At 32.4% G+C, this 25671-nt stretch overlaps 3 protein-coding genes across 3 annotated transcripts; 2 read left to right on the top strand and 1 right to left on the bottom strand.

Annotated features, from left to right (window-relative positions):
• Positions 1 to 2587: 2587 nt before the first annotated feature.
• On the top strand, positions 2588 to 3660 carry TRIADDRAFT_55615 (uncharacterized protein; the record flags this gene model as incomplete). The annotated part of the gene is made up of 3 exons (XM_002111973.1): positions 2588 to 2896; positions 3131 to 3332; positions 3545 to 3660. The coding sequence occupies 3 exons, from the start codon at positions 2588 to 2590 to the stop codon at positions 3658 to 3660; spliced, it is 627 nt and encodes a 208-aa protein (XP_002112009.1).
• Positions 3661 to 4582: 922 nt separating this feature from the next.
• TRIADDRAFT_55614 (uncharacterized protein) lies at positions 4583 to 9842 on the bottom strand (the record flags this gene model as incomplete). The annotated part of the gene is made up of 13 exons (XM_002111479.1): positions 4583 to 4707; positions 4788 to 4866; positions 4951 to 5026; positions 5572 to 5634; positions 5764 to 5841; positions 5957 to 6049; positions 6157 to 6209; positions 6394 to 6468; positions 6561 to 6641; positions 6733 to 6773; positions 7039 to 7144; positions 8086 to 8136; positions 9711 to 9842. 13 exons carry the CDS (start codon positions 9840 to 9842, stop codon positions 4583 to 4585), a joined length of 1053 nt encoding a protein of 350 aa, XP_002111515.1.
• Positions 9843 to 10305: 463 nt separating this feature from the next.
• On the top strand, positions 10306 to 23614 carry TRIADDRAFT_55613 (uncharacterized protein; the record flags this gene model as incomplete). Its single annotated transcript, XM_002111972.1, has 29 exons — positions 10306 to 10369; positions 11608 to 11703; positions 12161 to 12283; positions 12410 to 12452; positions 12753 to 12974; positions 13559 to 13715; positions 13836 to 13937; positions 14012 to 14038; positions 14424 to 14480; positions 14559 to 14753; positions 14946 to 15206; positions 15438 to 15668; positions 15781 to 15835; positions 16466 to 16521; positions 16623 to 16799; positions 16882 to 16995; positions 17147 to 17203; positions 17360 to 17503; positions 17613 to 17814; positions 18118 to 18253; positions 18347 to 18368; positions 18547 to 18725; positions 18810 to 18867; positions 19021 to 19108; positions 19212 to 19374; positions 19514 to 19603; positions 19719 to 19780; positions 19856 to 23094; positions 23519 to 23614. 29 exons carry the CDS (start codon positions 10306 to 10308, stop codon positions 23612 to 23614), a joined length of 6516 nt encoding a protein of 2171 aa, XP_002112008.1.
• Between the last annotated feature and the right edge of the window lie 2057 nt (positions 23615 to 25671).

The following is a 25671-nucleotide window of genomic DNA, read 5'->3' as shown; positions in this document are numbered from 1 at the left end:
ACAAAGTAATTTTAGTGACTACGTGACTTCTGTAACAGATTCACCAGTGGCATAGTTATACGAGTACACGCGTATATACTGTATATATTATTATATTATATACACATGCATATACTGTACAGTATATGCAGTAATTGTTTCCAAGAGTATTTGATCACTATTACTATTTTTTTCTCTCTGTTGACCTAATATTAATCGTCACAATACTTGTACACTGTACTTTACAGCATACTGGTACAGTACTATAAAGCACAATGAAAAAGGCTTGTACTACACTCCGTAGAACTCCATGGCACTCGATTAAAAAGTAACAGAACTGAGTAGCGGAATGATTCATTCTTTTTTTAATATAGAAAGAAAAGTATCTTATTCAATAGTGACATCATTTCTGCGTGCGATTTATTCCAATACTACAGTATATACCCAATCTGAGTGTCTATGATTCGCGACTCAGATTCATTTGGTCATCGCTAGCAAAAGTGATGTCATGCTTGAATAGAGCGCAAGCACTCGGGTGACATTATTTTGCACTGCATGGACAGACGCTTTACAGCAATAGAGGCCCTGTGTTCTTATACATAGCTCATGACTACTACAGTATTATCAGTCAATATAACTACTACCGTGTGCTAATCAAATGTCCACAGCTTCAAGCAGTAAGTACAAATTGCGCTAACCGATACCAAACCCGTTGTACTGTACAGTGTACAGTACACAAGATTACAGTACAGAGCACTCATGGTCTACAGTACACTGTACTGTATTGTACGCAAGTCTGTGCCATCTGAAAACTCTTGACGAAATCGATCCAGTCCGGCAGAATCTGTAACCTAAAAATTGCTGCATAAACACCACCAAGCTCAATCAAATAAATCATCACTTGCTTTTGTAACTGACAATATCCATGTATTCTGCCTGCTAAAGGTTGGTATGAAGTTGCTTTAGTATCCATGTTTTAGTATCACTGACTGTCGTTGCTGTTAGTAGATTGCAAAGATACAGGATAATAAATAATAGTATGCAATGTGTCAGGCATGCATTCTGCACGTAGCGGCATAATGCAGCCTCCTGTGGTTCTACCAGATCATAGCCACGCGCTATTTATTTATTTATAAAACTTGTAATGGCATCCATCAAAACTCTTTTCTATTCTGTCGCTGTCTATCTTCAATATTCAGCTAGAGTAAAATGGTCATATCACGAGTCAATGGAATGCACAACCAGACAGTCATAATACTGTACACAGTTGTAATCGTTTCATTATTATTGGAGATCATGTTTTGTTGATTGCAGGCTGTAAACGATCTTGGCATTGACAGACGTCGCCTGCTGTAATAACATACCAGTATTATTATTATCATACTCGTAGAAAGGTTGCACAATTTTACACAGGATAATATTATTTCAAGGCGGAGTAATAACTTTGCCAATGTAGTGATTCACTAGAGACAACAAAGACTCCGTCGACGACGGCAATAATAAGAATCATAACTGGTAAACAATTCCTTCAATATCAATATAAAATCATCAGCCAACATACGAGCTACGAGTGTATGTAAATTAAAAAATAAAGATACATTTGCAGCTTGAACTACTATAGTACAGTATGGGACAGTAGTAATGGATGAATGAATACAATTTTACTCCTGACATTAGCTAGTCGATTGCTAGCATATGTAGCTTACTTTTGAAAACACTAGCCCTTTCCATAATGCGAAACACAATACGATACGATATAAAACCAAGAATGATACAAACCTTTCAAATTATTTTTAAAAACTAGACATAGCTAAATCAACGATCATTTTGATCCAATTAATGCTTACTACTATACGTACATTGTTGCTTTGCTGGTCAGCAATGATTACAGACTATCTCGTTATTAAATATTTTATGCCTTTACATGACGCATTTTTTAATTTCTTACGCAGTGAAGCGTTTCCTTGGTAGTGAATAAAAAGTAGTTTAAAGTTTTAAAACGATGTAAATGGTAATGTATGTTTATGTTATCGATGCAAAAAAAAGCGATACGTTCACACCGTCAATAAAGCAAAATGCAGGGGATCTACTACTGATACTGTAGATTATAAAAGGTCTATACGATCAGCATAGACTGGTATAACCGAAGCACTGTAGAAGAGCTGAAACTAATAGATATTATGTGACGAATGACTAAGTTGCTATTAAGAAACATCAGCAGTAACTTGTTGATTCTTCAGTAGGCCTAAACTTTATAAAATTATGGACATATCAGGTGACTATAATAGCTAATATCTTCACGTCTGGCTTTATCGAATAAGTTGGAATAAGTATATCTTTTGAGTTGCCATAGTAATTTTGTCCTCATTCTTTCATGTCACAGTTCTAAAGATTGCAAGCGCTAGTATTAACTGTTTTATCGAACATTCCTTTACAGCAGCGATACATGAGTAGATTTCACCACTCAAGAAATGTTTTAAAGGTTGCCAATATTCCAAGATTACAATCATTTTAATAATTTAATCCTGCTTCCTGTATACCTAAAGAAGCTTTTCGTTTTATGGAAATAGACAATTCTATGTATTAATTGAATTTTATTGTAAGAAATATGAAATTTCATGAATGCCGCGGACTTAATATCTCACTTTCAAATGATGGAAAAGCTGCTGCTCGAACTCATGGGTTTAGCAATGGTATAGTGTTTAGTAGTAGACCCATCAGACCCAATGAAGTGTTTACTATTTTAATAGAAGAGATACAACCGGATTGGTCTGGCAATTTACGTTGTGGTTTCACATGGGAAAATATCGATAGGCATTTTGAGGTACCTGAGTATTCATTACCGGGCATGACCAATCAAGGCAAAACTCGTGTTATTGCATTGCCAACAAAGATTGCAATCTCGGACGAACTGAAGGTAAAGATATATGAATAATTATATACTTATCAGTAATAGTAGCTATTGCAAGTGTATGTAATACTATAATATAGATGGAATTTTAATATTACTAATAATGAAAGTACAATGAATCATTTTATATCATATAAAAATTTTTCATTGCTTTATATCATAATATGATACGGACATCTATGAACATCATGACTCAATCTAGACATACAATTTTCTAAATATTACTAAATTTATGTAAAGGATGAAGGATCTCCTAAGCATGTGTTACTAGATGAAGGCACAACAATTGGGTTAAAGTACAACTTGAAAGGCCAAATTCATTTAATCATCAACCACACAGATTTAGGGCCGGTGGTTCAAAACGTACTTATAAATCAGGATGTATATGCAATCGTTGATATTTATGGCTCAACAACAAAAGTTAAAGTATTATCACCTGAAGGTACTTGTAATACTACACGTACTTTATGACGTGACGATAAAATATCTCTCAAAAATTAAATCCGTAATTAATTACTGTATGTACAATACTGATGCATTTAAAACATTTCAGTGCAGATATAACAAACTGATTCTTAATCTTAACCTACTACTGCTTCTAGAAAAAAATAAATTTAATATATTAATACTTAAAATCATTTATTAATTTTATAGTACAACCACTTCATGAGATATGTACGGTGGCGTTATCTCGTCTGGTACCAAAAGCTAAGATATCAGCTTTACCATTGCCGCGGAAATTTATTAAAAGTTTGCAATCATCGATGTAACTATAACGGAGAAATTCTACTGTAACTCGGAATAAATCATATATCAAGGGTAAATAAAATTTCGGATTTTCAACTTAAAATGATAAAAGGTGCATAATTGCAATCAATCCAAACTGTACTGTGTATATATCAAGTACGACTTGCAAATATTATAATGCTGAACTTTGTCAAATTTATAATATAAATGTTATAATGTAATTTTATCAGTGTAATAAATTTTATAGGAACATAGCCCAGAGCTTACAAAATCATGTTATATTCATCCATGACATTTATTGTACCACCAACACAACAAGCGTTGTTTGATGACGGCTATACTGTATTTTATCTAATTAATAGGATTGTGTAACCATTTTTGACCCTATTTGATTAATCTTCATTTTAAATAAGTAAAGGCGAAACGGAACTTATTATTATTTTGATTCAAATAATAAACACCTCAAAAATATTTTATATCTTCACCTGTAATGCTTTTTATAATTAATTAATAAACAGAATTTTACTCTTTATTAATGCAGTGTTTATTATTTACATCAACATTTTATCAAAGGAATCTCTAAGGATCAATTAAATTATATAGTAACCGTTAGCTTGGATATTTTTTAACAGCAGTATCTAGAAGGAAAGCATACAAATACTTACATATATATATATATGTATATATATATTTATACATACAAAATTTCAGCTATAAAGTACTACCGATCCATTTTGTTATTCAAAACCTTTTCGCAATTGACGATAATGGTAAAGTTTATGAAACGTTGTATCACGTATTGGTATTTATTAAAAGGTTCATCAAGTGTTGAGGTTTAATTTTTAGATAACTTACTACAAGTTTATGTTTTAGTAACACAGTAGTGCAAATTACATAGGTATTGCCGAACGTAGCACTTACTCATGTAAAACGGTCATATCAAAATCAGCTCTCCAATTTACCGAGTTTTTGAATTTTTACTTGATATTCATAGAGTTTTAATATTATTTTGTTGACAACTTCGCTATCTCTGATAGTAGCACAAGAATCCCATTTTCCCGAGTAATTAGCTACGAAATAAGCACAGTGTACTAAATTAAGAAAAAGCTAAGATGCAATAATAAAATAATATAAAAAATGTCATCAATACCTTTCCACAGCCTAACTTGGCCGTCATCGCCAGACGATGCCAAGACAGTTCCAGTTATATTCCACTCAACTCGCCAAATCTAGAATAAAAATACACTAATTTTATTAAAGGTACGTGTACAACAAAGACAGAGCCCTTGATTGCTGCAATGTATAGGACTAACCTGTGATTTATGTTTCTCCAATGTCGCTACTTCTTCAACATTAAATGAGTCGCTCTGATTCTTGTTAAAATTATCACTGATGATAATAATAATAACAGCAATTAAAGCGTCTGCATATATGCGTATATCACTAATTCACACCAGTGTTGTTTTATTGCTTATAGTCAGTAAATGAATACTACATACATATTACAATAAAAATTTGCTATTATTAACGTAGTGACCACTTCAGCAACAAATGTACCGTCCTAATTATTATTTTAGATTACCCTTTGGATAAATATTGATTTAAAAGAGTAAATACTTCTTAAATATCAATTTTAAGTGTATACTTTTGTATGACTTGCAATTAAATCTTATAGTATCATATACTGGTAGGGTGGTAAATTATAATTGCTACCGAAATAATCACTAACATACTAGCAAAATAATTTTTTGCACACGCTATACGACGTAAATGTAATCCGATTCGTTACGATACTCTTAACTAAAATTACGACTAACTTGTTCGGGATTTTGTTCATTACAGTATCAGTACAAACTTCGGTCACAGAAATAGCAATATATGATTTCATCGGATTGTATTGTTAACATGATTTCGTAACATCGAGCAATACTTACTCTGTCGGATAAAGTCTAAATATGTGCACGTTTCGTGCAGCGATTGCTAACTGAAAGAAAGATCTAAAAGAGCAAAAGATTTTATTATTACTCGACAAAACTACGAATAGTCTTCAGCTACCACAATAACTATAACGTATTTTCACCTAGCCATGAAATAAAATGCATAGTTATATAAAAATTTTATCATACCTCCCCATATGTGGAGCGAATGCAACATCACGCACCGGACCAGGGACAGAAATAGGACTAACAAGTTCTTTTAAGCCCCTAAGTTTATTGACAAAACTAGTTAATCACCTTTTGGACCATGATAAATCGCCGTCGAAATTACTGCAACAATATAAAAGACCTGCTTATATAGTAACTAGATAACTTTTCTTACTTTGGCTCTTCCTGGATGAACTTATAGATGAAAACTTTCGAAATACCGCCTGATACAGTATCGCTGCCCACAGCAACAAGCGGAGGTGTGATTCTTTGTCCAATTCAAAGTAGTCGTGTTATAAAATGTTTCATTTATTACTTACAAGTAATATTTCATCGAAGAAAAACAGTTAAGAAACAATTAAAGTCCCCAAATACCTTGATGGATTCCAAGAGAGACAGCTACAGCTAACCTTGGTATCATACCTATACTAAAATTAGGAAAAATAACAAATCATCGATAAATGTCAGTCTCAAAAATCTCATGCCATACTATAATTAAAATAAAATAGTACTACCGAATAATCTGAGTATAACAATAAGAAGTTGAAAATTATGCTTTTAATTAATTCAAAATGCTAGATCTGCCGCTGTTACAAGAATTATTAACTTTACCGATCGATAAAGGTTCATCTCAGATATGTCCGGAAGTTCGCAAATATAAACCCAGCAATCGGCTGAGCAAAAGCCCTATGAAATATTACATTGTAAAAAATTCGATATTTTCACGCAAGTAGGCGTCGTAACGTAGCGTACAGTATTAACTACAATTATTTAATTACCAGTATCAGTCCAAGGTAATGCGGTGCAAATTTGACATCGGTGACAGATGCTTTACATTCAGCAAGGGATAATTTTTTTTGCTGTCAAAAAATATGATACCGTTCATTTTAAGCAATCATTGCATGATTTACTGTATAATTTTTCCATTCCGTATATTAAAATATCCCATACCCAGGTATTTATTTGCTCTCCTGAATCCCTTCTAGCCAAGCCTATTCACAATAGATATTACAAAGGTTTAAGATATCTAGGCATACAATACTAGCATAAGTCACCAATTTCTGATGTGATTTTCTAACATCATCTGTCATATCTATAGTATACTATCAGTAATCTATAAAATTTAAAATTATTTAAGACGACGAAAGAATCTACCAAGCTACTGTAAAGCATAGCGCCAATCTCCTCAAGAAATGAAATTGCTGTTTTTCACATCTTTATTAGATAAAGATACATAAATCAATAATACTAAAAGACCTATTTCTTCCCAAATAGCGATGCTTTTATCGAAGGAACAAGTAGCAATAACATGTCCGAATTCTGGGTGTGCCCAAACTACTCTCCATATATTGGAAGGATGTGCCTAAAATTTTAAGATTAGAAAATATATTTTTCATACCAACAATTATGCCTTCATTATGACCATAACTATCACTATATAACATGTAAATAATTTATAATTTAGTTCTTTCAAGATCATGAAATGTACGTGGCACTAAGAAGCTGCTGCAATCAGTAAAATGGTTCTATCCTCGTAGAAAATATAATAAAATAAGCGACGAGCACCATAAGCTATATATTTAGCTTAAGGATTTATGGCTCTTAAATTACAGCCTATTTTTTGTTAAGAAGTTCAGCTAAGCTGCAATGTAGCATATTAAATCTATAGAATTGGCATAATTCTTAAGTTATAAACATCTGGTACACCACAACACGGTAGATGTAATATCTCAAAAATTATTCGATATATGTAAAAGAGATAGAATTGTGATGTGAATTATGCTATATCAATATCATTTTTATTTACCTTTAAGTGAAAGGTTAAACCTTAATAGTTATTTATGGCATTGATAATTGTTGTCATAGTAGTATCTAATTAGAAGACTGTAGCAACATAGGTATACTAATAAGCTTAAGAGTCATTAGAAATACTACACAGACCTTAAAGACAGCATACGTACTAATAAGAAAATGATACCAAATGCAAACGGACTTTTAGCAATTTTAAACAAGCATAGCGCACCTAAAAATGATGCATTAAGATACATACTGTACGTAAATTAGTCTTGTATTTCATATTTGATTGAGAGGTATCAAAACTATAGCCATATAATGCAGCTTACTAACATGACCGCTACCCATTATAGGAATAGTTTAAGATATAAGTAAAGGTGCCTAAAACTGGTTTTAGCAGCCATTGAGATACAAAACGATGTCCCTGTGCTGTACAAAGCAATATAACTGTACTAGTACAATTTTAACTGTACTCAAACTAATTCTTACATTGACGGAATTATACAATACCTGCCAACTAGCAGTCATATGCCATTCGTTATCTTCACCTAGATCCCATATCTAAAGAAACGTAAATTATAAACATTATCGTTAAAGCTATACTTAGCTAAACTACTTGATAAAAGTAAAATTGCACAATAAAATAATACATTTTTACAATACTGTAGCAATTAATAGTTACACTCTATCCTACACTGCAGTAATCTTCTCCTCATGCAGAATGAGAATCGAGTAGAACAAAAAAATTACCCATTTCGTAGTGTTTCATTAACATTAAGCATCACTATATACTACATTAAAGAAAAAATAAGTAGTGTATACTTATATCGGATAGAACTACAAAATTATTATGCAAAAGTTGTCGCTATCGAAAATGGTAAATCACAAGATACATTATACATTAATGGCATCGCAAATAGCCATAAACCAGAGAAGCTGCCCAATACTGTTGACGAGATATTTCAATATACAACATTGTAGGCATGTGAGAGCTAAATTTGTAGCAGTATGGCGGCATTTGTGAATCACGACATTGTCACGTCATGATCATCTTCGCAAGTCATATTTTCAAAATATGCGAAGATTTCGGCCCTCATCAGAGACTCTTCTATTATGTCCCTATAGATAGTTACTCATTTATGGCAAGATACGATATAAACTATACATATGCAGATATCATATTCGTATCAGATTATTACAATAAAGTTAGCTAAACTATTTCTTAATCCTTCATTATGGCACTACTCCAGATACAGTCAATACGTACGTGTTCGTAGGAAACTAAATCACCGGGGTTTTTTTAATAGAAAAATCTCAAATTGGAAATACTGTACAACTTTTCAAGATGTTCCTGTATAGCAGATACGTAGACAGCATATAAGTCCATTTACCAAATACCATAATCTAAAATCATTCTCATCTAGTTATCATACAAGAATATTGACTTGTATTCAAAATTAAGATTCTAGGAATGATTATAAATAGCAATTGAAATTATTGCTAAATGCATACCCAATATACTGCACAGTACTCCTAAACCGATTTACTAACAACATTGTAAAGATATATTCATCTGGTTAATGAACGTGAATATCAGTTTGTATTTATAAAATTGAAACAGCAGAAATAGCTACGTATCCCGTAACGAATATTATAGCAGCCTGTTTTTCAACTGAAATTGCAGAAATAGCAATGGCACTGTAATCAGCAAGATATTCCTTTAATTTTCATTTAATTCAAGGAATATTACAGTAGCTTGCTTTCAAGCTGAGCTTGCAAAAATAGCAAGCAATGGTTATCGTAAATGATACAATATTTTTTGTCATATGTTCCACAAGTTTATTTATAAATCTTCTAAAGTTCTAAAACTTTCATTGGATGCCTGCAGCTAGCTATAAGAATGATCGGCCAGTATTGAATACTACGTGATGGAAATAGGTACGCGTAAAAGAGGAATTGAATTTTGCATGATAGTTCTGTATGTACATCAGATCTAGGTAAATCTATACGAAGAGTCGAATACCCATTGATTTGCGATAATGAATCGATCGAAGTGTATAGTATTTCAGCGAGAGCAATCAGTTGTATTATAATGATGAAAATTGAGCAGGGAAAAAGCGTAGAATCAATTTTACCTTGACCGTTTGATCGCTAGAGCAAGTAGCCATTCGACGACCATTGTAACTATAGGAGACATCGTGAACTAAATCTGCATGTTGTGTGTTAATTTGCCTTACTATACTCAAGTCAGAAACAGAATTAGCCATGGTAACCAGAGATTTGGCTTGATTTTGATATTAATCCAGGTTAAATTGTCTCTAACGCGGGATAAAAATCCAAAAAGTGATGGCTAGAAATGGAGACTCATATGAAAGTTTTTAAATGCACCATCGAATATCGTCACCTCTTCTGTCTGTCCTAATATTACCATAGTAACAGCAAGGTGTGGACTCCCATACGAGCGACTAGGATCGATTCAGTATGGTGTATTTCTGCCATGGCCTATAGTCGCGCTCTATTTTTCCATCCTTACAGTGTAGAGCAATGCCTTTTAGATGATGTTTGAGTAATAGGACTGTACAATACCTTAATTCACCTTATCCATACTATACATAATACAGATACACAGACTACAGCTATGAAAGCCTTAGTCTGACTCTACTCTGACCATCGTCTTCATGCCATCCTGAAGGCCACCCTAGTCGTTAATGTCCTCTTCGCCATCCAATTATGGCTTCTATATTTGTTGCTACTCTCCTCTTTCGTTGGTTTTTAACTCTTTCCTTGTTAGCTGGTAAGAAGAAGAAGCGATCAATAGCAATAAGGATTATTTTTGTAGGCTTATGTCGCTAGTGTACTAGCATACAGCTGTATCATAGTCCTCCCCGACTGTTTATTATTGATTAATTATTTCAATTAATTATGATGTCATTATCTACAAGCTAATTAATCGCCAATTCCAAATATGATTCTAATCCTTATTCGGTGTTGTTGTTGTTGATTACCGGAGAATACTAAAAGACAGCAACAGTTCTTAATAGTTTATATTTAGGAGAAGTTTAGTGTAGAATTGCTAAGATGCTTTATTTCTCAACAACACACCACTTGTATGACTGCTATTCACAACAGGAAAACCAATACTACTTTCCACTTTGACAGTGGAAAAGCTTAGGATTGGCATGATTGTTATCGAGACTTCTCAGCGATATCGCACTGAATAAAATGATATAGAGGATATGAATAGTATAACTTGGGCAATCTTCAATTGCAGTTGTGGTGATGCTTCTATCGTGTACAATTTCCATATCTGCTTGATCACACAATCCATGCTTCTACATTCAGAGTCAAATGTATTCTCTGTTCTGATCTAATGGCTACGATAGATAACTGTTTAAGCTAGAAGTTTATTGATATCCATGTTGTAGCTAATACTTTTATTTATTTCATCCAGTAATGAAAATGGTTGCCTACCTAAGTTACTGTAGCGTAGGATATAAAATACAAAGTAAATGAAGCCATTATGTCGAACAAAGTTCCTATCATTTTTGTATAACAGGCCTCCATTATACACACACATAGGATAATTCAAAGCTCATAATATGTGATAACATGACAGTCTATGCCACGATTTTACTGATTTCCATACTTATTCTATCCAGTAGCAAACCTGCTACTTTCATCCTCATTTGTTGCATGTTGAAAATATTTTCCTATGTAAATTGTCGTAGCATAATAGCGAGTTCAATCATCATGTCCAACAAATTTTCATCATTCTTGATGATGACAAGCCTCTATTGTACAAATTATTATATAAATCAAAAGCATACTTTATTCAGTAGTAAACCTGCCACTTTCAGCATCCGCTGAATATCGAAAACATTCGCCTATGTCAATTATCGTATCATAGTAATGTGCAAAGTGAGTTCAATCATCATGCCCAACGTAAACGAACGATTTTCAACATTGCTTGAATATTGCTAACCTGGTAAAATCATGATAATTAACAAATTGTCTATCAATCTTTATATCTAGCCTCTATTTTACGAATCAATGGATTCTCCGCTTTATATTTCGGATTTTTCCTGGTAATGCCATTCTTACCCAATCCTTCCCATCAAAGCTTTTTTAGTAAGTAAACCGTGTCTTATTAATACATCTAAGAAATCAATATTACAATAGTACTTGTTGATGACTCTATAGCAAGATCATCTATCTAGCATAAAGTACGCTGTAAGCATGTTTAAAATTTTTTATGCAACTCATACAAGGATGTAAGATACTATTATTACATATAATGCAAGGTTTGTACATTGTTGACAACTGATCTAATCTTACACGGTATCAATCATTCTCACCTACCCAAATACTTTACATTTTTCAAATAGGAACATGCAAAACTTAGCTTATTATTTTTCTGGTAGATTTTGAACTAACTTAGCACCAAAAAATTTCTAAATGCAGTAGCTTGTTGAGCTTTGATGTCATCAAAATATATTAAGATTAGTATAAACTATTTGGTCCCAATGACTACCAGTCTGGACAAAAACTATTCACTCATTGACTACTTCTTTTAACTTCAATTTAGAGGGTCCTATTCGAAAATATCTTCTATCTATTTGTGCATTATCCCTTGGTCTTTGCGTTGCTCATATCATCTTTCAAATAGTACTTGCTGCCAATCCTCCCTATGGAAGCATCATCATCGATTGTAAGTCAGTAATATACGGGTATACATACGCAACATATTAGTCGACAACATCTTCAATAATATAATGACTTTATCTTATATACCTATACTTATTAAGATTATAATGTATAATATATTGCTTTATAGGTTTTTGGCAGGAGAGGCTAGCTAGACAAATAGGCTTCAATAAGTAGGAAAATCATCGTTATGCGCTACTTAATTATCGACGAGTATTATTCTTTTCAGTATGATAACTGTTATGACTTATTTAAATCGATATAGTGTTAAATTGAATAGTAGATAGAATTTATATCTAGCGCTTAACCGACTCGATAGTATTGATAACATTGAAACTCTCACGATACTATCATGTATATATATACGTTACAATGACTACAGCGCTCTCCATAAAATTACTTACAGAAAATATTGCAATCGAAATGTGCAAATTATTGCCTTTTTACCATCTCTATTTTACATTATGCAACAGGCTAGGACATAATGTGTGGAACGATATACGTTTACTTGCTCCAGATGCCATTATCTTTATCATCTCTGTAGTAACATTCTTATATTGCCGAAAATTAGCAAATAAACAAGTAGACCAAATTATGCATGGTTCTGATGATGATAGACGCCATGTATATGACAAATTAGACTCATTGGCAACACTAACCTATTCTAAATATGGACACTCATTGAAGAATATCAAGTAATTTATATAATGCTGAAGGCTTTCTGGTATCCTACAGTATAATTGTCATATCATTAATTGTTATTTAACTCTTTCTTGCCTTAGCTCATTCTTTAGTATAGTCTTGCTGTGGCTAACAGGGATTGTACAACCATCGGTATTATCTGCTGTGTACTTTATTACTTTATTAGTGATTGCTACGATCTGGTCTTTTTCGAAAGCTAAGCCAAACTCACGAGAACAATTATTAGCACGTTCTCACACAACAAGGAATCGATCTACATTATTTAGCAAGTTACGCAAAATTTTAATGGTCTACTGTGTACTACATCTAATAGTGCTATATTTGTATCAAATGCAATTTTTCCAAGATGCTGTAGAACCAAAATCATTCATAGCTAGGTATATCATATATTAATATATCATGTAACATGCAATCATTTCATATTATATCGACCACATTTCTAGTTTAGACTAGAATAGATATACAAACAGTTGAATTGACGGTATAATGTATGAGTAATGCATAAAAGTGGTCAGATATATTAATGACATCCGTCAATTTTATTCTCTTCTGAACAATTATTTTTATTAATTGACAGAATCTTAGGATTAACAGGATATTTTAAAACTAACTGTTCATCGCCTTCTTTACCAATTCTCCGCCACGGAATTCCGTGGTACTCCTATGTTTGTCCAGGATTGATTATACTAACTTTCTGGACTTTTGCTACTCATTATAGTTTCTCTTTAAAGTGGGTAAGAAAATTGTATTTCACATACTTAAAAGTAAATGATACAGAGAAGTCATACCAATTTAGTAGCAAGAAGGAAATGTATAGTATCCAATAATTAACATACTCGTATTTATTAAATCAGAATTCTTATGGTAAGTTTCCCAATCTTGCAACGCATATGTATTTCTTAATGTGGTGGACATCGAAAAAAAGAAGCGAAACAAAGCAAAGGAGTCCTTCAACTGTAAGATAAATTCACTTTAACTATATCTGTAAATGGAAATTTTATAACAGCTTATCGTTGAATCATTAATTTAGCAACTGCAAACTGAAAATCCTCTACAGGTATATCGAATCTGATTTTCTAATTTATTAACGAATATAGCAATTACTTTTACGTTTATCTTCACTATAAAGGTTATAATCTATTAAAATTGAAATTTTAAGAGCTATTCATGTCCATTTCTATAAGAAACGTTATAATCTTTTTATGATTACAAAATGGTTGCCTTTTGTAAATGTATTTCTATTTTATGGATAGTCCTCACTCACATACAAGACGTGTCTTTCTTAAAAGTGTATATAATTATTTATTCGTTCTAAAGAGATTCTTGTAGTTACTTAAAATATGGTAATCTATATCATAAGAACTTAAAAATCGTATCAAGATAGTTTGATCATGTAGATCTAATAGTCTATCTAAATATAAATACCGTAATTACTATTTCAGGTCAATGTAGATGCTCATCAAACTTCTACCTTAAATCAAGATGTTACTTCCCAAAATGTTTGTATATTATATAAAAGTTTCTTATTACATAATCCATATATTTTCGTTTTACGGTATGATCTAAAATGGTAATAGACTGTTGCCACTAACAATGACCAACGAACTGAAGCTGAGAATAATGTCCTCCTTGAACCAGTACCAACAGCTGTCGAGACCGACGAAAATCTTCACATACACAATATCATCTTACAGTATAGCCAGCAAAAATTTTATGCTTTTCTACAATACGTTGAGATGAACATACATTTATTAGCATTGATCGCGATGTTGGTAAGTTAGCACCTATTAAGGTCATATTTGTCATAAATCTGTAATAGCATCCATGAGCTACTATACTTTCCATCAATTCTTAAAATATTGGATAAATATCAATCTTTAATTACAGTAGTAACAGTATGATGCGCGAGTATACTATACAATAATAATTACATGTAATACTGTGTTCTACCCAATTTGATGTAGACTTGGAGTATTTCGTACCATTCCTGGCCAGCTTTCGTCCTACTGATATTTGCTTGCCTGTTTTTTATACATCCGAGAACGTATGAGGTCATGATGACTACTGCTCCGCTCTTAGTTATCTACGGCGAAATTATGATTATTGCTACTTACATATATGGACTTAATCTACACAAAGAACTCCCTGAGGTTGTTAACGGTTTTAATTTACAGCAAGTTGGTCTGCAACGATTTTCTAACCAGTGCCTGCATCTGGGATTGCAGGTATACAGATATTAAGTTAATAGTAGAAACTCCTTAAGTAGAAATATAGCTACTTTTAAAACTTTACAGGCAGTTGCAGTAGAAAGTAATGCAAGTCTTTGAAATAATACTATAACAGTTTTTCTTTAATTGAGTTCTTTAATAAAGGAACACTTAAAGTATATTAATTACTGTACCACTGAAGAATATGATACGAAATTACAATTATGTTATTTGTATTCCTATTCGCAGAGCATTTTCTTGGCAATATTTTGGCTTACACTTCGGCATAAGCAGAATAGAGCCAGAAATTCTGAAAGAGAACTCTATCGTGTAATCGGTATAACAATCCAAACTCTATTAGCCCAGTACTGGATATTAGCATGCCTTGGAGCGTTACTGATTGTATCTCTACATGGACAGCCTACCATTTATCAAATTATTTACATGTTCTTTTTCCTGTTGCTAACCGTAACTTATAAGGTATTCTCTACACAATAATTAATTCATTGCTCAATAAGGCTAAAAAATATTGTTGCGAAAATTTATTGGGCTTTTTAACGTTCTTTTTCCAGTTATCTTGGCCTGTTTTTAGATTTATTTTAAAACCTTTCTGGATTATACTTATAATGTATTCGTTACTGGTACTGGTATTATTATATACCTTTCAATTTGATGTGATACCTGAACTATGGAGAAATGCTACGCACTTGTCAAACGATTGGTAAGATAATCACTATGAATTTCAACAACAATAATTTCGATATTAAAAATATGCCATTTATTCATCAGGTTAGCTGATATTGGATTAAAGCAATACAAGAGCAGATTGGCATTATTTGGGAATCTTTTACCTCCTACTTTGTGCATAGTTACAGCTGTAATACAAAATTCGTACTTGCATCGTCTGTTTTTGATCTATAGTAGCTTAAAAGGATCCAGACATTTCGGAGAGCTACAAAGAAAATATGGCTACCCAACGAATAACATTGAAAATCAAGAACCAACTGTAGGCGAAATTTCTGTCGGAGAACCTTTTAGAGGTAATGTTTTCTTCAAAGACATGTATTACTTATATATCAGGTTAAAGATATAAACTCACAACTTAACCAGATTTACTGTAATAGAAGTCAATCAAAATGGCCTTGACAGCAATCCACATGAAACGCAATCACTCAAGGAAGAGACTAATCAGAACTTAGATGAAAGAATTGAAAGATTTCTACATGAAATGCCATCTAAACTTACTCAGCTTTACAATTTTCTATGGCTTCTTGCAGAGACACACATAGTAAAGGCTGTTATGCTCACTATATTTATTGTTTGCGTCGCAGAGGTAACGATCTCATACTAATTAACTAATATATTTTTGTAATCAGTGTTTACTGCTAAAAATGAGTGTTTACTACCTTTATTAATAGTTATCATACTATTTAGGTAACTGCATTGAATGGTATCTTTGCAATATTCGTCATTCTACAATTGCCATATCAAAGGCTACAAAAAGTCTTATCCTATATTATGACACTTTTAATTGCGGTTAGCTTACTCTCTAAGCTGACATTCCAGCTCAGTGTCATCGATACCAAAAATTTACGAAGCAATTGCTCATATGTAAGTAGCTATAAAATTACAGTATAGCTTGATATCTCCTCCTCTTAAGTTTCTGATAATTATTATGACGAATTTATTAAAGGCAATACCAGAATGGAATGGTACAATGTTTATAACATTTTATTTAAATCGTACTCTAAATGATATCGAATGGTTTGGATTAAAGAAAGTCTCCAACGTATCTAGTTATGTTGGGGTAAGCCTTACCCCCAATTATTTTTACATTTATTTAGATTTTTCGGCATCTTAACTTGATAACAAGTTTTAATCTAGAAAATAATCAATTTAAAAGATTTGCTGTTATTGCATGTACTCATTTAGTCAATTATATATTCTGAAAATCATAGGGCTATATCGCTATAATTTGCTTGATTACTATGGAAAAAGTTATCAACCATCGCCAGGTTTGCATCCTACCTGAATAAAATTTACAGATAGGAACTGTTGATTAATATTAGATATGTCGAGTGTGCACCGAAAGAGTTATACATTTACCACTTATAATGCAATAAAATTTCACTATAATATTTCAAGTTAATCATTCATTTGTAAATATCTAGAGGCAAATGTACGAACTTACAAATACCAGACGCCCACCAAGTGGAATTCTATTTCCAAATATCGATGAAACCAAAATTGATACCTCCCTAAAAAGCAGGATAAAATACGTTATTGACAATTTCTGTAGCCTTTGGGGTATAGAGGTTAGTCATTGTTCAAGGATTTATATGTCCTAGTGTTATGCTGCGACAGAATACTTGCAGATAGTACTTACTAATACGCTCTCTGACGTGATTTCTTACTGTTGTTTAGTTATGTATTTTCACGGAAATCATTGTCATTGGCGCAAGAGGGGATGTTTATTCCGCTATATATTCTGTCGTTCTTGGGTTGCAACTCTTTCTACCACGAAAACAGTTATCAACATTATGGCCTATTTATATTGCTTTTCTTACTATTTCTATTATTGCTCAATATTTGTTACTCCTAGGATTGCCTACGTACCTATGTTATGGTAAACATATTCATAATAATAAACCTAAAGTTAATTGATGACTTGCGCTACATTTAAATTAATAGCGGAAACTATGTTTCAGTTTACCCGTGGACTGGTTACTTAAATATAAACTTGTTGCAGTGGCTGTACTTACCTCAGATACGTTATAAGTTAAATCCTTTCTTGCTGATAGGTAAATTATACCGATATACACTTTATCAATATTTATTTACAATAGCTATGCAAAATATAGATACATCTTATCGTGAACAATTTATTAAAATCTAGAAATTAACCTATATCGATGATTCTTTTATGTAGGAGATTTCTTTATGCTTATGTTTGCATGTTGTCAAATGAAAGCATATCTATCCGGAAAGCGAGATTCACATTTAACCGTTAGAATCCATGCAGAAGATGGAAAAATGACTAATCCTGGCAATTTTTTAAACAATAGGTATTTTTTCTTGATTTATATCGCAATATCTCTACACTGTAATGGGTTGTTTACACCTCACTAATCATTACTATATGTTTTGTATTTATTCAGGTGTTGGCTAGATACTATACAAGTAAGACATATCAGCTTGTAAAAAATTCAGCTACAATTACTTGCGTATTTTTCTCCCCATTATTTAAATCATTTAAATTCTGTGCACATCACCTTATAAATCATCATACCTCGAGAACTGCGGCGTTTATGTTTATTACAAAATTCTAATTCATATTTTCCAATTGTATAATATTTAGATATTCATCTTCCAATATTTTCTATGGATAACATATGCAGTAATATTTATTGTTGGAACAAGTCAAATTAATATCTTCTGTTTTGGGTTCCTACTTGCTGATTTCTTCTTCTTATGGCATGGTCAGTCGATCGTAAAAAGGTTAAAATTCGACGATAATGGCAAAATGGTGAAAACCTGGTAGGTAATCCTGATCATATCACAGTTAAAAAATAATTTCAGTTAAGTTTTAAACTGAATTACATTGAATATGATAATATTTAGGTGGAAGCTGTTTATTGCCTACACGTATACCGTTATTTTGCTTAAGACGTCATTTCAGGTTAGTTTCTTGATACATAACATTATCAAAATTTATTTGTTCGGTCGATACACGTACATCATGAAATAATACACTTCTTAACAGGTTTACGACGTTTTTCAAGCTAAAACTACTGTTATATCATTATTGATCTCTTATCAATATACTTCTTAGGTTGTGGTTTGTGCTTGGCCAAATATAATACCTTGTATTGTCTCAAGAATATTTAACGTCGTATGTTTACGTGCGTTTGTTGGAGAAGGTTAATTAACAATTATTTTAAACTATATTTATAATCCTTTTATCATTCAATTCGCTCTCAAAATCTTAAAATATTCTTGGTAATTCCTTTTTCTGATTTAAAGATCCAGTAGAACGAATGAACTGTGTCACATTGCCTAAGAAATATGGTGTTGGAATCGATGGCGTCTGCCTAATGTTTTTATTAATTCAACAACTCATCTTCAATAGTAACCAGATATATTATGTAGCAGAGGAGTTATTCGAAACTAATCAATTATCAAAAAAGTAAGCTTTTTTAACGTGGACAAACTAATCGATAGTCAGCTATTCATAACATTAAGAATCTCCAGTTAATATTTCTTTAACGTTCATAGTATTGGATAAAGGGTATGTTATTCAATAAATACTGCTCATTGCCTCTTAGAGTTGCTAAATTTTTACGTGATTGTCGACAAGAACGAATTAAGCTAGAAATTGAAAGTCGCGAAAAAATAAGAAAACGAATCAAAGACAGGTGTAACTATAGCATTAAATTGGATACTAAGAATTAACATAAGGCAATAATAAGATACGCTATACTTGTTAGACGTGCTAAACTATTACATTATACTATTATTTCACAATTTTAGTGTGGAAGTACTAAAATCTAGACGTAATAGCAAATTATTTGCAAACTTATCACACGAACAAAGTGAGTACAACTCTTCCTATAGTATCAATAAAAAAATTAAATTTTCTGATTAGACGTTTTATTTTGTACTTGCAGTAATTGCTGCTGGTGATTACTATTTATTCCGGGATTTATATCAGAAAGAAAAATTGGTCGGACAGACCGTTGACACTCAATATACTGATACCGTTAGCGATGACCGTAGCACCCAAGATAAATCTCAAATTGATGATTTAGATCCTTCTTCAAAGGAAAAAATCCAAAATAAACAACAAATAGCTAATGAACATCATGAAGACGTACAGTCTAGCGAAGCAGCCTCTAACGATTTAGTCTACTTAAAACAAGACACAGACTTCGAATGTCATGATGTATCTCAGCGAGCGGAACCTGGCATAACTGACAACCCGTTATATGGTAGGCATTCTTCTATTTACGTTTCGAAATCTCAAACTGGTGGACCCGCTTCAACGCAATATCGAATAGCTGATGGGGAATCATCAAGTTCTACACTCCAAGAACATACGAAACATTCTCATAATCAATTTATTGAATCTGCATCCAATGCTGCATCTACAGATACAAAGAGGGCTTTTAAGACCCAAGAAAATATTTCTGATTTACCGGCACCTCAAAATAATTTATTCTTGAATAAGCAATTAAATGTACAGGAGGTTACCCTTAAAGATATCACAACTGATAGCCTGCCCTCAAGATTAGACTCCCTTGATGGCAAAGTTACGTCCAAGGAAGAAAAGAAAAAAGGCGCTTTCCGAAGATTTATCAACTATCTTTACTGTAACATCTGGATAACTTACACGGATAAATTAACTAGATGGTTGGATACTTTCGGTATTGAATATAGGGCAGCAGCTAAAAAAATACGTCAGGAACGTGCTAACCTGTCAAAAGTACACTCTAATGAACGAGCTGTAACCACCAATGATGTTCATGATTCAGCAGAAAATACGGTCGTTGCTGCTGCTGTTATCACTGCTAACGCTGATTTGGACTTAGATGAACCTTTAGAATCCAAAGAACTTCAAAGATTACAATCTTCATTAGCGTATAAAACAGAATCCAATGATGGTTGGCAAGGAAATATGTCAAGATTTGATCATTTCATTTTCGCACTTTATTATTCCTTATGCGCTAATACTGATAATATTTGTTACTTTCTAATCTTGCTCAATTTGATTGTTCATGGTACGGTATTATCACTTATTCTTCCGTTATCCACATTTTTATGGGCGTTCTTATCAATTCCACGACCCCATCGATATTTTTGGATTTTCGCTTTCACCTACACGGAAATAGTTGTATTAATCAAGTATACTTTCCAGTTCTCATTTTGGACATTTAATCGTCCAGATGGGAATAACGATCCTTTTTGGGCTCCACGCATTATTGGAATAGTACAAGAGGATAATTTTGGAAGAATAGTAGCATTTGACTTAATCTTGCTATTATCATTATTTTTTCATTGTGCTATTTTAAAATCATTTGGTCTATGGAACGACGATGATAGCAACAATGATCATGATGAGATGACTGAATCGGAAGAGATTTGGCCAAACATTAAGTTCATACAACAATTACTTCGACATGACAGTAAACCTGGAACTATCGATGTTTACACATCAATGTTTGCATGCACTTTTATAGCTTTCCTGATTATTATTTTCGGTTGGTCATCATTTGGTGAAAATGCATCGCAAAATGATAATTTATCAACTTTTATTGCCGAAAATAACATTCCATTACCATTTTTAATAGCTATGTTAACTCAATTCCTATTAATGTTATGCGATCGTGCCATTTATTTAAGGCGCAGTCTACTGGCAAGATTAATCGTCTACATTATCCAGGTTATCGCTCTTCATACATGGTTATTTTTCTTTCTGCCATTTCTAACTCGTCGATCATTCAAATATAATGCTGCTGCAATTATATTATATATCACCTATTGCATTTACTTTCGCTTAAGTTGCTTTCAGTTATGCCAAGGTTATCCGATAAGAGTGTTGCGGCGATTTTTAACCGACATATTTAATAATTATACATATTATTTTGTTCTATGTGTTAACGCGATTCCGTTCTTTCTTGAATTTCGAACATTAATGGATTGGACTTGTACTGATACAACACTAACGTTATGGCATTGGTTAAAAATGGAAGATATATTTTATAACATCTTTTATACCAAATGTCGAAGAGATTACGAAAATAGCTATCCACAAAAGAAAGGCGATCCGAAGAGTCCGTTGTTTAAAGTGGCCTTAGGAGGTTTTTTGATATTTCTCTTAGGTGCAATTATATGGTTTCCTCTTCTGTTTATGTCATTAGCTAAAACAAGTGGTATTGCTGACTTACCGACTGAAGGTCAATTCTCATTATCAATAGTCGGCTACGAGCCACTTTATAGTTATACCGCTGAGCAACGATCTATCACGATGTTATCGCAAAGTGATTACAATCATTTATTTAATGTTCATAAGTATAACAATCCATCCGCTAGGTCTTTTCTTTCGCAATACGACAGAGAGAATGTTGTGCGCGTTTTACTAAATGAAAATTCATCACCTATATGGGAGATAAGCCCACCTGTTAGGCAAAAGTTAATTAATGATTTGAGTTCAAACCAAACTATTACTCTACGGTTTTCTTGGTCATTTAATCGTAAACCTAATAGTGCTCTAGTATCTGACATGGTAACTGGCAATAATTACTTTAATTTATACGATCCAAATTTACGCGACGGTCTTTCACAAATGTTAATGTTTAATGACAATCAAACATCGATGGTCACAATACCGAAGTTATACCCATCATTTGTTCTGGTTCCAGCTACTGGTGCTTCCACTGTTGTTAAAGCATTAGATAATGGTAGCTATGTCGATTGTGGCGTAGAATTATTAAAAGGACCCACTTATGATGATGTTCTAAAGTCAATGGTTGAATGGTGGCGTATAGTTCAGAAATCACCCTTTCATATTAATAATACTAAAAGTTCGCGGTCGAATTCACTAGAGATGATTGTTTTTAGCGACAAGGTCATCCCGCCTGGATTGTCCTTTTTAGCGGGATATGGTATTATTGGTCTATACGTTTCGTTAGTCTTGGTTGTTGGTCGTTTCATACGTATCTTTGTCTCATCGGTATCTTATCGAATAATGTTCGATGAAATTCCAGACCCAAATGCAATCCATGAATTATGTGAAGAAATTTATATGGTGCGAGAATCACATGAATTTGAATTGGAAGAAGAATTATTTGCAAAGTTAATATTTTTATATAGATCTCCAGAGACGATAATACGACTAACTCGTTTAGCGGTAAATAAGCAAAAAGTAGAATAAGTACAATAATTTGTGTCAAGTTATGATGTGTTACAACACCGCTCATACTTTATATGTAAGAGGTATATCCATAAAATATTATAAATTCGTGCATTCTATGACCTCTTTCTACACATACCTGTTTTTTATTTGTCAGTATTGAAATTAATTTTATCTACATTGACTGAAAATAGTATCATAGATCTTATTAACGTTACAAGCAAGATACTATTACCGTAATAGAAGAGTAGAGAAACTTGATTATATTTATTGTATTGCGTCATGTTAGTTTAATCTGTGTATAATGAATGATTTCGTAGAGCAAATATCAGATTTTTAACACGCATTAGTCATATACATTGACCTGGTAATACCATAGATGCATATTGTATGCATGACGTATTGTATCTTATTACTTGAGAGTTTACTCATACATTATGCGTGTATCGATCCTACTGATACAAAAATCATTTCTTACAAAAGTGGTTGTATTGCGTTAAATGGCAATAACCTATAAAAATATGCAATACAATTTTTTTCTATTTCTAAATACTACTTGTATAATAAAAATTCTAAGCACTTAATATGACGATTGCCTGAATTTTAGACTTTATACTAGTCAGTTGCTACATGGTATTTGCTGCTTGTGTATAAAGAGTTGATAACCCTATTACCTCTATCGATGTTTCATCTGGATTAATTAATTACTGTAATTATAGATTTTCTATTCTACAGTCAATGACGGAATACAATAGAGTGAGCGTAAACTTTGATTAAAATACGCTATTGCAATTTTCTGCAAGAGTGCTACCCTCAGAAATTCTTTGAATGCAGATTAGGCATTAATATTAGTCGTTTTCTAATTTTATTTTAGCCATACTTTAATACTTTTATCATCTGTTTGCAAGATGGAAATTCTATACTATGGTACTGTATAATAGTGGAAATTCATTCTATACACTTTTTCACACATTTAATTCGCTAAGAATTATTTCACATCCCTATTCTATATTTTAATAGCCATAATTACAAACTCTTCCATCCATTTATTCTGTAGTAGATGAAGGAATACAAATAGAAGTCGTACGTGTGAACTTTTGATTAGAATAATTGCATTTTTAGCCAGATCGCTACTTTGCGAAACATTTTCAATCCCAACTAGTCAATATTATTATATTATTCATTTTTCAATTCATCTTCTCTTAATTTAATATTTTTACCATATATAATGAGAATTTGATTTCATATCATGGTAAAGGTACTAGAGAATTTATCCTATTTGATAAACTATTCCACATTTTAATTATTATGCGTTCTCCGATATTCTCATTCTATATTCATTTTTCTGCTAATTCTAGATTAATTTTATGTTTTTAGCATATATGATAGAAAATCTATATCATTAGTATAATGCTAGAATTATGTTACGCATACTATAGTTGGTTATGGCATGTTTAATATTCTTATTATGCGTTATCCATTTTCCTATTAATTCTAGCTTAATTTCAACGTTTTTATCCTAGAGGACTGCAATTCTATATTATTTTACATAATATTGACATAGTGTATTATTTTACATAATATTGCAATTAATTATATACTGCACGCATGTGCAATCTAAGTCCATCTTCTTATCCCTCCCCCCGCCAAAAAAAATAAATAATATTGGCGCTGAAATTAATTCTATTCTATTAATTAATTATATTTACCTGAAAATTATAAACTTCTATGAAAATAAGATGCATTATTAATTCAACATGGAAAAAGTATCTTGGCAGTTTTCATGAAATGCCTTCAATTTTAGTAATAATCGATTGAATTCTTTATCCAAGTTGACGAATTTTAGGATACGATTAGAAGCAATCATTTTTATAATATTTACGCGTATAGTCTGTACTCATTTAGAATAAATCCATTAGATAAACATGATAGATATCAATGCATTATGGAACATCTGTCAAGTTATTGCAGTATTTCTGAGTAGAGTTATGATTGCTATTATCCTAGTCGATGTCATAAACAGTGAGAAGAGATAGCAGAAAGAAATATATAATAAGTAGACTATGGCTGAAGGCCGCCACCTATCAAGATAGCCGTCTAAAAATTTCCGTTCTTGATTGCCCCTAATACCTAAATCGCGAATGCTTACGCTCACTGCTACCTATCGCTGTATAAAGTCATATATTACTAGAAGGAAACTACGCTAGAGTCCACGATTGAATAAAGTTCTATTGCTATGAATTACTGCTGGATAGATCTAAATAGTCCATGGAGTATAATTCGTAGCTCTATCATCATGTCGGTAGAATCTTTCTTGGACTGATACTAATGACTTATACCGTACTCGATTATACTCGCCCTCGCATATCGCTCCGTTGAATCGTAGGTTACGAGGAGGAAAACCCCCACCACAGTCTATGATTTAATACAGTTATCCTTTACCACGAGACGGAGCTATAGAACAAAATTTACTAAGCTATGATTCTCCCGTAGTACTCGTAAGTATAAGCTGTCTTTACTCACTGATGCTGCATGACTGATGCAGAAATAGATTAGCATAGCATAGTACTTAAA

The sequence above is a fragment of the Trichoplax adhaerens genome, genomic scaffold, assembly GCF_000150275.1.
Source record: "Trichoplax adhaerens TRIADscaffold_4 genomic scaffold, whole genome shotgun sequence".
NCBI lineage: Eukaryota > Metazoa > Placozoa > Uniplacotomia > Trichoplacea > Trichoplacidae > Trichoplax > Trichoplax adhaerens.
Note: the sequence above shows the minus strand (reverse complement) of the source record. Positions and strands in the feature narration are given on the sequence as shown.